Source organism: Phytophthora infestans, genomic scaffold (assembly GCF_000142945.1).
Source record: "Phytophthora infestans T30-4 supercont1.12 genomic scaffold, whole genome shotgun sequence".
In the NCBI taxonomy this organism is placed as follows: Eukaryota; Oomycota; class Peronosporomycetes; order Peronosporales; family Peronosporaceae; genus Phytophthora; species Phytophthora infestans.
In genome coordinates this window covers 867,938-884,748 of record NW_003303747.1, presented here as the reverse complement: position 1 = coordinate 884,748, position 16,811 = coordinate 867,938, and the positions used below count along the sequence as shown (strand labels likewise).

Here is a 16,811-nt window from a genome sequence, read left to right as displayed (position 1 = left end):
TATTGTTTAAAGAAATACCGGAGCCGGCATTACGATGTTATCAACAGCTTAATTTTTTTCGAAGAAGACATCTATTATTTGATACCCGAGCTGGTGCGAGATCGAGAAAAAAATCCTCTTTGTCACAAATGCAAAAGCGATCCACGTAAGAACAAATTTAGCGTCGCGGCTGGTCACGATTATGGGCGTATCGCGATGCTTCCGGTTTTGACTGACGACGCACTGTGGTGCATATCTCCTGCTCGATGCTTCAGGCTCGAGCTTTCGTTGTCCGGTAGACAGTTCAGGGGCCACGCGATCTGCTCCCCCACAAATGGACTTTTTGAGCTTGCCCGGGAGCTACCAAATGTGCATTCTAGCGGCATACCTCGTGTGACGTTCGTCGGGTCTCGTGAGGCGTGGTCTGGCCAGCGGAAAAGAAACTCGGTATTGTATACGATTCCGCCCGACGAAGTGTACTTGTGGTTGGCTGTGTTGAGCGGCATCAATAACGTCTTTCGAGAAGAGGGCATTCAGGTTGTCGATACCCCCAAGCGGCGGGAGATTCTGAGGGCGATGGCTTCCTCCGTCAGAGCCTGTGTTCATATTTCTGAGTCTGCCGTTGTATCTGCTATTGACGAAGAGACAGAGGGTGATAGCGGCGGACGCGATGACAGTTTGAGCGGTGTGGACGACACAGTGATTGTTCGCTCGTCGGCTGTTCTCCCGAATATTAGGTAAAGCGATCCGGCGGTTGTTCACGAGAGTAAAAGATGCTATGGCTGCTACTTTCGGAGACACACGGCCCGGGGAAGGACAATGAGGGCGCCGGAATTCCCATAAAACGCGGTAGGTCCGCATTTGTGGGGATGGGTCGAGAGATGCAGAAGCTATTAGATAGGGTTTCCAGATATGTTTTCGTACGGGCTTCGGCGCCGTCTTCCGTCCGGGCCTTTTTCCCAACGTTACTCCGAACACTTTCTGCATTACTGGGATGGCCGATAACCATCCCTCCGGAATCGACGGAGGCAAAACGCCTTAACGCAGGGCTACTAAGGCTGCTTTCTTTGGTGGGAGATAGCGTCCCGTTCTCGCCGTTTGAGAGGGCGGCGACACGGCCGAAACTTGGCGCGATGCGCGTATCGACAATTTGAATGCTCTCTTCTTGAAAGACGTTATTGATGCCGCCAACCACTTGTACACGTCGTCGGGCGGAATCGTTTACAATGCCGCGTATCTTTTCCGCTGGCCAGACCACGCCTCACGAGATCCGACGAACGATTCTCACCTCTCGTCTCGGCTTAGGGCTCCCCTCTATATTGTTAATGCATTTACAGTCATGTGCGTCAATATGCAACGGTCTACAATTTATATATTTAAATACTACAATATACATTGTATACATGTGCATTATAAGACTGTCGATCGAGCAAAGGGACCAGGATTTGCACGTACCGTCGATTTATTGCTATCCCAGCCTACGCTCCAGCCCTAGTTATGAGCATTCGTGCCGATATCCAAGGACTAGCCCTGTCAAGAGAGCTCCTGCAGAAAATGAGCGTCGGCTACCACGTCACAGTCGCGTCATTGTAGTCTTCAGGCGTCGGCTCCAGTTAATTAATTACTACTTTGAAGTACTAAGCTTACGTAATATTTTACTCTCGCAGCAAGCAAGGAAATAGTAATCCCTGTTCCCAACACACAAAGATGTATTGACTCGAGCCTGGAGAAATTTATTACCTTTACTCTTTCTTAAGCTCGGTAGTCCAGATAAGTGAACGCGATGCCACAACCTCCACCTGGTTGCATGCATCATCCACGAGATTGGAGCTGCTTATAAGCCCACCAAAGCCTGTCTCCATCCCTGAGCTCAAATTCCACTTGAGCCCCCTTGTCATCGTCTCCTCACATGTTCCCGCCACCGGAATCAGTCCACAAGTCCGCGTTTCGAAGTAGAAATTGGGTGTGATCACATGTCGAACATTGGGCTCTAGCAGCCTGGCGGTGGTCTCGTCGGACAGCAACACCATCTGCTCGAACTTGTCCTTCCACCTGAAGAGCGCGTTGATGTTCTGCATCTCCTGGTCAAACCGTCCGCCCATGGCTCCAAAGATCATGACGGAGAACTTCTCGTCCTCCTTCTCCTGCTCCTGGTAGATCAACTGCAGACACTTGTCCAGGTCGTTCGTATTCTGATCAGGATCTCTCAACACTGTCGTCCCTTTGGCTGAGAAGAACTCGCGTACGTCGGCACGTAGTGAGTCCAGATCGCCTTTGATGAAATGCGGAGTTACTCGGTGCTGCACTTCAAGCTCCACACCGCGATCGTACAGTCTATTAGCGCCTCCATCTGCACACACCGTGAGCTCTGCATTGCTCCACAAGTTCCAGAAGAGTTCGGAGCTATGCAAACCTACGCCCTGTTCAGTGACGCACCACGAGCCGTGTGACGCATTAAGCAGCAATACTGCGAGTCTTGGGACGGATGTTGGCTCGGACCAGATGAATTCGAGTGATGCTGCGTTGGCTGGACGGCGGCTAAATCCACCACCATTTCAAATCTGCAGTCGTACTTAAAAGAACTATAGCCATCTTGATTTTATTGAAGATCAATAAGGGTTAATTCGACTTCTTTGCCCAAAGAAACGAAGAAGAGATGACCATCAAACTGTATGCGAATCTGATTAGCCAGCCGAGTCGCGCGGCAGAGTGGGTCCTGCGACTAAAGAAGCAGGACCACGAGCTGGTGATGACGGAGTTTGGCAGCCCTACGTTCAAGTCGCCGGAGTTCTTGGCGATGAACCCTAACGGTCTCATCCCGGTTCTACAAGATGGAGAATTTTCGTTATTTGAGGGCAATGCTATCATGCCTTACCTGGCTGAGAAGTTGGGCTGGTCGGATCTGTATCCAACCGACGTTCAGGCTCACGCTAAGGTGAACCAGTATTTGCACTGGCACCATACGAACACGCGTCTCATCACGTCCAAAGTGCTGGTGCCGATCATGCACGCCAAGCAGAACATTGCAACACCGGAGGAGGCTGAGTTCGTGAAGGACACGCCCGCTCTCCTCACCAAACTGGCGACGCTAATGGAGATATTCCTTGTGAAGGAATTTGTGGCCGAGACCGACCACCCGACGGTCGCAGACTTCGCTGCCTACTGCGAGTTTGTTCAGATTGAACTCATGGGCATCTTCGACTTCTCCAAGTATCCGAACGTTTCCGCCTGGATGGAGCGCATGAAGAAGCTACCACATCACGATGCCATCCACGCCACCTTGGACTCGTTCTTGGGGAGCTCGGGGCTGAAGACCAAGGCAAGCTCGTAAGAAGCAAAGATAATTAGCTCTACTAAATCATTTCATCAATTACTAGCATACCGGTATCTATGCTTGAAAAGTTCTTTCCAGAATTTGCTCGAAATATTAATCTTGTCTAGATCTGACCTTGTCTGGTCAGATCTCACTTGATTTGTTATTTCAGCACTGCCGCTGCTGCCTTCTTTCTTCAACACGTCGTCATGGAGAAGAGCCCTACACTCACGAGACCAACGTTCAGTGTGGCCCTCTTTTTTGCCAATCGTGGACAGGCGAAAGTGAAATTTCGTTTCCATTGGTCGAAAACCCACCCCTTGTTCTTCTTCCAATTAGACAGTGAGAACAACCCAAAACTGGCCGCGAGGAGGAGGCGGGCAGGCAGGAAGACGCGGCACGAGCAGCTCCTGTGGGCGCTACGATCAGCTCTCGACAGCGACGGCAAGAAGGTAAAGTATCCTCCGTATGGCACCAGCTTTTCTGCGCTCCAGAGACGGCAATGTTGTCGCAAACTTGCAGAAGCAACTTGTTCCCTTAGTGGCACTAACAATTGCGTCTATTATTAACCTGCCAGGCTTATTTCGTCAGTGCGAGAGCCCTTAATTTGCAGCTAGAAGTTTAGAATCAACTATTTTGTAGCGGCGAACTCCACGATGCAATTCTTCAAGCAGCTGACGGACCCGGCGCTCAAGCGACTGTACAAGTTCGTGCTCAAGCGCATGATCGGCCGCTTCCTGGCGGCAGATGAGCTGGATTTGGACCAATTGGACGTGCATCTTCGCTCTGGCCGGCTGGAGCTGTGTGATCTGCTGCTTAATGCCGAGGTGCTGGAATGCCGAGCTCTGTGAGGCCCAAGGGCTGCCCTTTAAGGTCAAAAAGGGCTATCTGGGGTCTGTCCGAGTGGGCTATCTCGTACGCGAACATTATGAGCGAGAGCTGCTTAGTGGAGATCGACGATATCGAGATCATTCTGGTGCCTTTGGAGAAGGACGAGGCCCAGACAAGACCGAGCTGCACAGAACCAGAGGAGAAGGAGCAGAAACAAGACAAGCAAGAGAAGAAACCCTTGGCGCCGGAGCCAGTGGACGAGATCTCGCAGGAAGGACTCGACTTTGTGGCCAGCTGGATCGAACAGGTCACGTCCAAGATCAAAGTCACCTTGTCGAATATTTGTCTGCGGCTGGAGACGGGAGAACAGCACAATGGACGCGATGTGGCGCTGCTGTGTAAGCTGCAGTGGGCGCAGTTTACGGACGAGTCGGCGGCGGAAATGCAGAGTGTTTACGGACGAAGTAGCTTGGACCATTCTGCAGGAATGTATGGGTCTCAGACGATGGGAGCCGGAGTGCAGTCCATGGCGGCCAGTACGTTGTTCGGTATCTCTCAGAAAGGAATTATGTTTCGCGGTATCAGCATGGATTTACACCTCAGCAGTGAGGAAAAAGACGAGGAAGAACGGTGGACGGAGCGACGACGCACGGAATACAGCGAGATGGTGCTGCATCCGTTCCTGGCGAGTGACTCCAACAAACAGAACTACATTAAGGTCAAGCTGTCCCATTACGAGGCATTAGAGGCGCCCGCGATGGACGCAGACGTGTTCTTCCACTCGATTCGCATCGTGTTGCAGCCTCAATACTTCCCAGAGCTTGGCAAAATCGTTGATGCGTTCTCGACGGACCCTGTCAAGCTGAACGGCCACCAGTTGGATGATCGTTATACGTCGACAGCGATGTTCCAGTCCATTTGTGCTGACCGACCTGCGTGGTTGACTGGGGGTGATGACGGTGAGGACGATGACGAGGGAGGAGCTCTCAACCTGTCGTTTAGGGAATTCCAGCGCATTGAGCAGCTGCTTTTACAGTACCGACAGACCCAAGATGAACTGAAGACTGCGCAGCGACGCCGTAGCTCAACTGAAGAGGACACGGCAACAACAGAGAGACGAGCACTTTTCAAGACACGGAAGCTCTCGGCAGCAGAGAGTGTCGAGAGCATTGGATTGTCGGACTTGGATGACGAGGAGGACGGTTTTTTCGAGTGTGAAACAGGACTCGCTAGCTCCATTGCTCCATTTGGATCGCTTGCAAGCTCCAGTAAGTTGGGCCAATCGATGTACGCGTCGGCGCGATACAGCTTTGACGAGAACGAGTCGGAAAGCAGGCGTGACGATCGATCTCAGTTGACGTGGTCCACAACTGCGCAGAATCGAGCAGCACGTCGAGTCCAGTCGCGAGTTAAAGTCCATCTGCTCGAGTGCGAGTGTGTCCTGCTGTACGATGATCTCCCAGACGACGAAGAGGAGGAAGAGGAAGAAGTCGAAGATTCACTGAGTGAACGAGAAGCCGAAGGCTCCATGACTGACAGCCGCTTCCTCCGTGCCCCTGTGAGGCCCACAAAGCCCTTGCCATCGGTTGATGGTCTCGAGCGCTTGGAGATCTCGTTGAAGGACATTATTTTCTCAACCCTAGCGTATTCTCAGCATTCCTTACTTGCCTTTACAATTGGCAAGGTCGCAATCACGGAAAAGACGCTCCCGCGGATGTCGTTGGATGCCGAAGAGGATGAATCGGCCATGCTGTCGACGTGTGTGCTGAGATTTGCTGACACTTCTCCAGTTTCCGGTCGAAAAGTGAATTTATCGGCGAATGTATCAGCCCAGCTGCGGATCGGCTTCAAGCCTGCATCGGACGATGACACCTCGTCGACGATTTCATCACTTGGAGTGCGAGTAAATGCTCAACCCGTTCTCGTTGAATGGGACATGTATCTGCTAGATCGAGCACATCGTCTTCTAGCTCTTCTGGAAGACGATACGTCGACATCAAAGCGAAAAGCAGCGTCAACGGCACGGGCTGAAGCCAAAGAGCTTGCAAAGACGTTCGACATGACAACGGAGTGCGTACAGATGACGCTGCGCTCCAATGGTTAACAGCGACCTGATCGCTTTGGTCCGTCATCGAAGCGTGGTCTCTGCGAGGATAGACTGTGATGACGTTGGAGAGTGTCAAGGTCGTGTCGTATCTCCGCGTAAAGATGATGAAGCAGCTGACAAACGAGCCCCGATGCCGCCTCAGTACAGGAAGGGAACGTCGCTCCCGTGGTTGGCAGAATTTGATGCGTCTTTCGACAGTGCGAAGGTGTCGTTATTGACCCCCGAAGATGGCAATCAACGAAGTTCTCGATTGGAGAAAGCGGTACTTGTTACTGCCTCCAGTGACGAGCGGTCAGGAGACGTATGCACTCTTCGTCTGCGTCTTCAAGCGCCGTCGCGTGAAGAAATGAAGGAGGCTGTTGCTAGCAAGCAGAATCTGTCACAAGATGCCAGTCAAAGTCCCGATGGTGCGTATGTTAATAGCTCTCCTGACGACGTTAGTGGGGATGATAATGATGGTGGGAGAGTGGGACTAAATGGCTGGAACTTGGATGCGTTGGGGCGTGCAGAGTCCTACGAGAACGCGGCAGCAGCAGCTTCACTATATTCCGTGGAAATTGGACTCCCACATGCCAACGCAGTTTTGCTCAAGTCGTCTCTGGACCGATTGATGGTGCTGTTTGACGCGCTTTTGATGATCAATCCGATCGATGTCGACAGCTACAACCAGATGCTTGCTGTGGCGGCCCTTCGAAATCGATTGATGCCCAGCTACATGAGTATGAATCTCACGCTGGGCGAAGGAACTGTCCGGATATGTGACTACGTTTCTTTGCCTCCATCTCCGTCTTCTCAAGGTGCAAACCTGTCTGCTGTGCATATAGCAGAGGAAGAGACACTCGATGGGCCGGAGAAGGTTCTGTTCACGTACCACTTCGCTTTCCAGACTCTGAAGGTCTTCCAGGTCTCTCAGTGGATGGGACAACTGGTCTCTCGTGTCCACGTACTCGCCCAGAACACGACGTTACTGGAAGAAGATGGACGCTCAAATACTGTTGTGCCGATTCTCTACAAGACGCCGTTTGGAGTCTCGAAAGCTCCAATCTTCTTCATGGGAGTTGATATTGCAGACCAGACGAACGAGATGCGCGAGATGAAAGTTGAACTGCATCTCTCGCACCTCAGTTTGCGCTACGATGTGCGCTCCAAGTGGCTGTTTCAGATGCTGGATATGCTGCTCATGGAATACCCCGTCCCGATTATCCCGCTGGACTCGGCCAGTATGTCGGATGACGAGAGTACGAAGTTCTTTGAGATGATTAAATGTGGAGCAAACTACGATGCTGTACCGCTGGCAACAGCACCGAAGACGGTGTTCACGAAGCTGTTTGTCAACTTCTACGACGTTCTAGTCGATTACGCTCCACTCACACTGACGTCACGTGTGATTCTCGTGCTGGGCAAAGTTAGCGTGTCTTCGAACGTCGTCACGGGTGCCGTAATGCAGGGCTACAAGATCTCTGTGGGCGACTTGGAGCTCTTCTTGACGCAAGCGCGTGCTGGATACGAGGAGATTGACGAGGTTTTGTTGGGCAATGATCTTTTCCTCCGTGGCAACGCCAAGAGCTCGAAGAGGAAGGCTCTCAAGTTTGCAACTACGTATGCCGGCAGCGGCAGTCTGGACGCAGAGTATCCTTCGTTGCTAACGTTCTTGGAGAGATTTGGCTTCTTGCAGATTGTTACGATGGATTTTGTGGATGTTTTCCTGCGCGTGCTGGTCCCGCCGACGGCGCTGGAGGTCGCATCTGCGTCGAGAGGTCAGCTTGAAGAGAAAGCGTCAACAGCATCAGCTTCTCCAGAGCTGTCAGTGGAGCTGAATCTGGGCACAGCCAATATTTACGCGTGCTTTGATTCTTTCAACACTTTGATCGAGGTGCTGTCAGTGTGGACAGACCAGCTTGCAGTTGAACAGGAGCCACGTGACACGACTGCATATGTGGGTCTGGATGGAGAGAGCGACCCGTCCAGTGTGTCAGTTGTCACGAACTTGAGTCCTGCCCCTGCTGGCGGCATGCGGGCAATAGGAACTGGTGCTTCGGAGCCTTCAGCGCAAGACTTCTCAAGTACGAGCAGTGTCCGGAGTGAACGTTTTTCTGTCGACGACAACAATGGAGGTTCCAGTCGAGGCCTCATAAACATCTTGGAACAAATCGATGAAGACGCTTTCGGAGGGGGAAAGAAGATCTTCCCGGGGAAAATTGTGGCTACGGATACAGAAGCTCGCTTGTTGCGTACTCGCATGGATTCGATTCAGAGGGAGAAGGAGCGTATGGTTCACGGTGTTGAGTACGACGACCAGTTCTCTGCATCGGAGTTGCGACTGAGGTACCAACAAGAGGAAAGACGGAAGTCTGCAAAGCCGGTTCGTATTAACGAGCTGGTGATTGAGAACTATTATTCCCAGAGTCGAGTATTAGATGGAGACGAGTCGGCTGGCGCTTTCTTGATGGAACCAGAGCGTGACCAGGATCAAGCTCAAGGGAACACAAGTGGAGAGGACTCGTGGTTCTCGTCAGCCCCGACAAACCCGCCAAGTGTGGACTCGTCTCCTGACAAGACAGCGATGCCGTTTAACGAGCAAGCAGCGCGGTGGCTTGCTCCTGGTGGAACGACTAGCAACGCTGGGGATAGAACGCCGAGGAGTGAAGTAGATTTTCCTCTTTTTGAACCAGTGGAAGAGAAGGCTGCTGCTCCCCAACCCGCGAGTGTGTCACCTAGCGTTGGCCAGGCGAGTGTAGACTACGGCAGTGACAACGCGTACGACCTCGAGGACGACGACGACGACGTGGACGATTTCGATGCGAACCACTTCCCCATGGGCGCTTTCCCGGCTGCCTCGAAGAACTGGTGGGGCATGCAGAACTTGCCTGATGAAGTGGAGCTTAGCGATCTACAGACGGAAGAGACCGCGTCTATCTTCTCGCATCGAATGGACCTTATGGAAGACCGAAGTGTGGCCCACCAAACATTCAGCGAGGCGGGGATGGACGACGGACATGGCAACTCTGTGTTCCCCAATGCGATGTCCATGTCGATTATTGATGTCGGAGAGGACCAAGGCAAGGAGATCGAACTGGATTTTGGACTTGATGGTGACCTGCAGTCGCGATTTAACCGAATTCTTGACATGGACTCGACTAACGACCAGGAGGCTGATGATTTGGACGATGAGAACGATGAGGACGATGAGAACGACGGAGATCAGATCACGCTCCAGCAAATGCAACAAGACTCCTCCGTGACGTCGTCTCCACGTGCTATCCCAACGCGACAAGCGTCCTTTTCTTCATCCAGAAGCCATCCCGGTGCACCGTCGTCTTCGTTTGGTATACCGACAGCGTCTCCACCTGATCAGCCGACAGCACGCTGGTTCTATGACGACCAACGGTCTGATGACGGTGGGCCCCCTATGACTGGCCCTCCGTCGCGGATCTACCCGCATCACGTCGAGATTCCAGTGGGTGGCTCGGCCACATCGCTATCGTTCGGTGAAAAGGAGTGCGAAGATGCCATTCGATCCATCGCACGGGAGAGCGCGGCACGCAAAGTGGAGGCGACATCTCCGATTGTCGTACAGCACGTTCTACTGCGGAATTTTAACATTTGCATGCGGTTCTTCGGTGGATGTGACTGGACGCGTGATGCGAGCGACGCTGTGAGTCTTCACCCTTCAAAGGATAGCCACGCTGAAGACACGTCGAAGGAGAAGCAGCCTGACAGTGCTACAGCGAAGAAGGAGAAACTATTGGACGCTCTACTGGACAACTACGTGCCTTCAGATGGCGGAGATCTCTTTGTAAACGACAGCAGCTCTTCTCTCTTTACGGCAGCCAAAAGCGCACCGACAACGTCGTTTATGAAGCGTGACCCGGCCACGAGAACGACAAGAGCGGCATCTAGTGACAGCACGCCGTCTCGCAAGCGCTCCTTGAAGAAAAGTGGCCGCAAGACAGAGGAGATGCTGGAGCTAGTGGTGACACGCATCCAGTTACGGCTTGATCTGTTCAACGAGGCGGAGACGCAGTCGCTGGCATCGCACACGGTGTTGGCATTGGGCGACGTGGAGCTGCTGGACTACATTTCGACGTCTCAGATCCGCAAGATTATCTGCTACTGGAAGTCTGAAGCAAGTCATCCACGAGAAAGCGGCAGCTCGATGGTGCGGCTGCAGTTGATCACGGTACGACCGGGCCCCAATCTGTGCGAGGAGCATCGTCTCAAGGCTCGCTTACTGCCGCTACGGATCAATCTAGACCAGGAGGTTGTCAAGTTCCTGCGGCAGTTTGTGCCCACAGAGGAGACGCCAGCGCCCAAGAAGCGCCTAACGCGACAGATCAGTGCCATGCCGGATGAGACTGATGATGAAGTGGAAATAACGATGCACGAAGGAGGGATGGAGATGAAGCCAATTGGAGAGGCTGCGACTGCTGTTGAGGCCAGTTTGAGCATTGGCGCGTGGTTCTTCCAGAGTATCGACATCAAGCCGTGCAAGATCAAGATCGACTACCGACCGAACCACGTCGACTACGCGGCCTTGCGAGCTGGCGACTACTTAGAAGTGATTAACTTATTCGTTCTCGAAGGCATGGAGCTGGTTCTTCGACGTGTGCAGATGAGTGGCCTGGACGGGTGGGCGGCGTTGGGAGAGAATGTGCTGGTGTCGTGGGTGCAGGACATTTCACGTCGGCAGATCCACAAGTGCGTCGCGAGCGTGTCGATGCCGCCGCTCCGTCCGTTCGTCAACATTGGCGCCGGTGCTGCAGACTTGATTTTACTCCCGATGGAGCACTATGGACGCGATCGACGTCTTGTGCGTGGCATTAAGAAGGGAGCGTCCAGTTTTCTCAAGTCGGTGACGATCGAGACGCTGAACACGGCGTCCAAGGTGGCTCAAGGCACCCAGGCGTTACTGGAACATGCGGACGATGTGGTGTCCTCGTCATCTGCTCTACGTCGCAAGCAGCTCAAGTACCGACAGGCTGGCAGTCGCATTGCAAGGAACTCGAGACGGATGGGCGGTGGTGGTATTCGCAATGCGCAAGACGCGGGTGGAGGCATTGGAGGGCGTCAGTATCTAGCTCAGCAACCGGCGAGTGCTGCGGAAGGGTTAGGACAAGCTTTCGTCTGTCTGTCACGCGAACTTGCACGTGGCCACAAAATTATTGTAGCTTTCTCCTTCGTCGAGTACAAAGAAGACGGGATCTCAAGGATTCGTGCGTTCGCTGATCCCGTGCCGTGCCTGTGCTCGTGTCGCGCCCCATGATCGGCGCTTCGGAGGCTGTAGCAAAGGCACTCATCGGCGTTCGCAACGCCGTGGACCCAGAGCTCAAAGAGGACATTGAGAACAAGTTTAAGGACTTCCGAGCGATCTGAGCAGCCAGATTCGTACCAAAGGAAAAACACGTCGTCGGTCAATATAAATTTATTTTGCTTTTTCACGCCGCGGTACTACGGAAGAAGCCTGTTGTGAAGGTACAATGTGAGCAGGGCTCCCGATTATTGGACGCCTTCCAAAAATGGAGAAACCACCCGACATATAAGCTGCTATACGAAAACCGGCGGAGGCGTAAAAGTCGTCTCCATAACCTTCCCTACCCCTAGGTTTAATCTCTGTAGCCATCTTAAGGCTAGATCTTTGATTTTGTATTGAAAATGCTGACCATCGCTCTGACCCAATCCACAATCACTCCTACTGCATGTATCTGGCATATCTCATTTTTTGCGCCAAGTTGAAGAAGCATTCACTTTGGAAAATCGGCCGCTGGGAGCAAAGCGCCTCTGCTGTTGAGAAGGTACGTTCACTAAGCCTTACATTAAGTCTTGCTGACGATCTTTGTACTTTCAGAGCATGGTTCACTCGGCTTCATACTGGAGCGGGCGGCGCATCGCCGACTCGTCGACCGAGGATGAAAACGCTCCTCCAAACCTGTCGCAATCGAGCACTATTAGCGAGCAGTATGGCTACAGCTCTACAGGGATGCTATCACCGCCGCGAAAACCGAAGCCTGAAGTGACTCCACCGCGTGCGGATGAAGTGGTGGCCCTAGCGTCACCGCCATACTCGCGGCCGCCGCACAGTCCGACGACGTCATCTCCAGTGCTACTGGAGACACCGCCAGCATCGCTTCCTCGCTCTCTGCCACGGATCCCCCTGCGTGATCGTCGTAGTTCCCGGAGAGAGCGTCGAGAAGCTGCTCAACCCTATCACCGACGTCAGGATCACCGTCGTGAAGCTGCCTCTCCGTCGCTGAACCCTCGAGGGCTGATGAGGACCAGTCCTAAGTCGTCACAACCACCACCATGTGCGCGTGAAAAGCGCTCTCGGGACCGCTTCGTACCAGCGGACTGGCCGGTACGTGTTGTTCACCTCCGTACTCAGTACAACCCGACCGGGTTGGTATTCCCAAGAGTGCCCCATTACGGCTGGTGTGACTGTCCGGAGCCATGCCGTGTCGGGGCGTGCAGGAACTCGCTGGTGCAGCTGTACTGTACCCCAAGCTGCTGTCCATACGACGCCAAGTGCGGGAACAGTCTGGAGGAATCAACCAAGGTGTACTTGGCGAGAAACACGCGTACGCTCCAGTTATCTGTAGTCGCTGCTGAGGACATTGATGCAGGCGAGGTGTTGGGTCAGTACTTAGGCGAGTTCGAGCACGTCAGCATGGATTCCAGCACGTCGCCCCACGGGAACGAAGGATTCCGGTTGGTGATGACCCAACGACCGAAGAGGCCAAGCCACCCGATTCGTGTCGCCATCAACGCAGCTGAAATTGGGTGGATTGATGCGTTTTGTGAACCACTCGTGTTCACCGGTCGCTCAGTTTGTTCGAGGTCGCGAACGGACACCGCGCCACGGTTTATTGTCGCCACTACAGAGATCGTACGTGAAGGAGAGGAGATCACCGTTGACTATGGCGGTGATCTTTTGGTTCGTGTGCCGCTGTGGTCTCGCCTCCTGTCGTCATCGTGAGATCCAGGACCAGAGCGATCCGTAGCCGACGTGCTGTCAGGAGACGTGATGAGTGTAGGTAGCCCGTGCATACAAACCTACTGTAAAGACAAATGCTCATCTTCGATATGCTACTTGGACGTTGAAGTAAAGCTGGTTCCCTCACATATCGAAGCTTAGCGTCAACGTTGAAAGCTGTGCAAGCACGGGTTTCGCGCCAAAACGCGACTTCCATACTGTATGGTTCGTGAGCTCGTAGATCTTTGTTAGCGCGCGCTCGTTTCGGCGCGAACCCTTGTGATAGCTAGCTACTCACGCGTCCTAGGGCGCGCTGCCACAGTGCGGCCTCCAGACACAGCGAACGACGTCCCCGAAGTCTCATTTTTGGTTTTACTCCCATCCGAGCAAGTCCAAGCCCCGTTCCCGACCAAGTGTTTGTCTTCGATCGCCTCTTGCGCTCAGTCCCGGTACGCTGCCAATCTCTTCATTGCTTCCTCTACTTCGTACTGACGTCTCATCAATTGCTGTTTAATTCATGATAGATGGCTAAACTAACTGGATCCACCAACTACAAGTTCACGGAGGTGCAACGCCTGCTGAGTCTTGTTGCTAAGTTCTTGCCGCTTGGTAAGGACGAATGGGAGCGTCTTGCCAGCATGTACAACTCGAACCGCGGTCGGGGCATTGGCGAGCGCGACTACGAGAGTCTCCGGCGCAAGTTCAAGATGCTGTACAGTATCCGTAAGCCCACGGAAGTCGCTGACATGCCTCCCCACGTGAAGGAAGCTAAACAGCTCAAGCAAAGTATCGACGATAAGGCGAGTGTTGAGGAGATGGACGACGGAGCCGACGTAGATGACCAACAGGAGAAAGAGGGTGAGCAGCACCCAGATTTCTCCTTTAACTTTGATGGAGACGACGGGATCGGCAACGACTCCAGCTCAGTGAGCAACACGACTGACTCTGCCCGTGGAAGCCTCTCCAACACCGATACTCCTCACCGTGAGGGATCCAGCAGTTTGCCCAGTTTGCCCAACGAGCCGGGTATCAACATCACGGACGCAGCCAGTAGCTTCGCCAAGATCCTCGAGTCTGCCGCTGTTCATGACGGGTTGGAGGCATTCGCCAGCACTCCGAGGTCATCATCTGGGCCCGACCGATCCACTCAACGCGAGCTTCGCTCTGCTGGTCTACCGAAGCCCAGTCAATCGCAAAACACAACCTCAACTGCGGTCCTCGAAGAGCAGAGCTCAGCCGATCGTTCGCGCCGTGCTGCGGAATCGACGCGCTATCTTAGCTACTCCAACCGCCTTGGAGGGGGCAATCTTGCCGAGTTTCGTGGAACCATTGGCCGCAAGCGAGATGCCGACGACGACCAAGACCTTCACGAGGCGAGTTACGCCAAGGTGAAGCGGGCGAAGGCTATCAAGGCGGCCACACAGCTGAAGAAGCGCTTGGGTGACCTAGAAAGCTCGTCCGGGGCCATGGGTACAAATATTGTCGAGCTGATGATCCTCATGCGTGAGGATAGCGAACGTAGGGGTGAAGCTCGCCGGGCGGAAGAAGAGCAGCGTCGCCGCGATGAAGCCATGGCGCGCGAGGCGCGTTACCGCGCCGAGAAGCTGGAGGCCGAAGAACGCCATCGGCAAGAGAAGCTGGAGACGGAGGAACGAGCTCGCCGCGATAAAGAGGAGGCCCGTGCGCACTCCCAGGAACTGATGTTCTTCATCAGTGCTCTGGTGAAGAAGGAGTGAAGAGATCAGATTCGCAGAACCGAAAGCACCCGTCGGGAATGGACCGAGAGGGAGGAAGTGTATTTTGTAGCGTTGCATTTTGAAACCAGCCCTCCGTAGCGAGCCAAGCAACCACCGACACGGCTGAAAATGTCCGATAACCGCACTTGTATTCGTTCTTGGGTAAAAGCTAGTCATGCAAATGAACATATCCAAGTTCTCCCAATCCCCACCACCCAGCTGGAGCTACAACGTCATCTCCATCGCTCCCATAAACGTTGTTCGTATCTCCGAGATACCCACCGCCCGCACGCGGTAATTCGCCATACGGAATATGTTGTTGAGCCTTAGACCACGGAGATTCGGATCGTAGGGTAGCGGCACATTAAGGCGACTATAGACCTTCTGCACGCTGCCCATTCCCCACTCTGCAGCCTGCCTCACCGAAGTGATGGCGTTGTGCAGCGTCCGCGCTGAACTCCGAAGCGACGGTTCAATTCTCTCGAGATCTCCGTCTTTCAGCGGAGTCAGGATCCTGCCTGTCATTGCCGTGGAGCACGGGAAGGCGGAGTCTGACACAACGTTCATGCGTTCGTCAGGGCAATACACAGGATCCAGAAGTTTCATGCGGAAACCAAGAGACGTATCTGAATCGTTCCAGGATCCAGGGCAATTATGCTTGGCCCAGATAATGCAGCCGTCTGCGGCAAAACAAATAGTACCCGTAACTAGAACCGAGTGTAGCCATCCATTGTACATTGCGTTTTGAAGGTCGGAGCTAGAAGGCTGCTGCACCTGCAAACGTAAATAGTAACAGCATCACGTTACAAGTCAAGAGATATTACAAGGCATCCAACGTCGTACTTACACGGAAGTTCTTTCCATCGATAAACCCGAACGTATGCTCCAGCAACGGCTCGCGTGCGTTCACCAAGCTGGCAAGCTCTCTCTGGCGAGAAGGTGACGGCCATGAAATCCGCGCTGGGGAGAAATCCCGAAGTGCACACGACAGCGCCTCTTCGGCTTTGCGCAGCGTCCGAGATAAAGTGCTCGGAGGCACCCCAAACAACATGCTCAGCGTTCCGTTTTCCATCGACCCGACGTAGAAGCAGAGAACGAGACCTAGAGCCTGATGATGGTAGCGCAATTTTGGCGGCCGTCCTCTGCTTCTGGCTGGAGGGATGTAGTAGTAGCGCGCAAACCGGCGCAGTAAGTGCTTGAATGCAGCTCTGTGTAGTACGTGACGGTATATAATTAGATCTCCCCCCCCCGATAACACACCGGACATCCGTAACGTACCTGGTCAGACTAGTAGCATTCAGAAAGTTTGAGTCCACGCCGTTCCTGTAGAGAGCCATCCACGCGGCAACACAGGGCGCATCCAAACAGCCCACCGTCAAGTAATGACGAGTGCGCATTGCAGCTCGCCATGTGCTCTCCATCAAGGCCTCGTGTATTTCACGGCGGACACTGCCCAGGTTTGCCTCGCGCCTCAAGTACTCATCACACAATAGCAGTAGAACGTCACTGTCTTCGTCTTCCTCGCGCATCTTGCCCACGATGGCTTCCAAAAAGGGAAAGTGGCGAACCTCAAGCGGAATCCAAAAAGATTTGTTGAGTTTTTGTTCCGTTTTAAAAGCCCCAGAACGTAAAATGAATAACTAACTCAAGTGCAATCGCACGTAGGGGACACTCTACATCGACCAGAGCAACCTCTCTTACTATATTTTTGGTGAGCCAAGAAATAGATATGTTGGCATAGAGGTCGTTAAGCCCCGACATACCTGCTGCAGTTATGCCGGGTGATTTCTCCATTTTTGGAAGGCGTCCATTGCATTAGCTCATTAATTAATGTACACTATTATAATATATGGGAGCTCGAGCGCGGTTGAAAATGCA

The 16,811-nt window shown here is 53.3% G+C and overlaps 2 protein-coding genes across 2 annotated transcripts; one reads left to right on the top strand and one right to left on the bottom strand.

Annotated features, from left to right (window-relative positions):
- Positions 1-1,691: 1,691 nt before the first annotated feature.
- PITG_07866 (thiamine pyrophosphokinase, putative) lies at positions 1,692-2,353 on the bottom strand (the record flags this gene model as incomplete). The annotated part of the gene is made up of 2 exons (XM_002904036.1): positions 1,692-2,313; positions 2,340-2,353. The coding sequence occupies 2 exons, from the start codon at positions 2,351-2,353 to the stop codon at positions 1,722-1,724; spliced, it is 606 nt and encodes a 201-aa protein (XP_002904082.1).
- A 282-nt stretch (positions 2,354-2,635) lies between these two features.
- Positions 2,636-11,603, top strand: PITG_07865 (autophagy-related protein, putative; the record flags this gene model as incomplete). The annotated part of the gene is made up of 7 exons (XM_002904035.1): positions 2,636-3,306; positions 3,465-3,744; positions 3,910-4,139; positions 4,175-6,193; positions 6,378-6,637; positions 6,740-11,443; positions 11,515-11,603. The coding sequence occupies 7 exons, from the start codon at positions 2,636-2,638 to the stop codon at positions 11,601-11,603; spliced, it is 8,253 nt and encodes a 2,750-aa protein (XP_002904081.1).
- Positions 11,604-16,811: the final 5,208 nt, after the last annotated feature.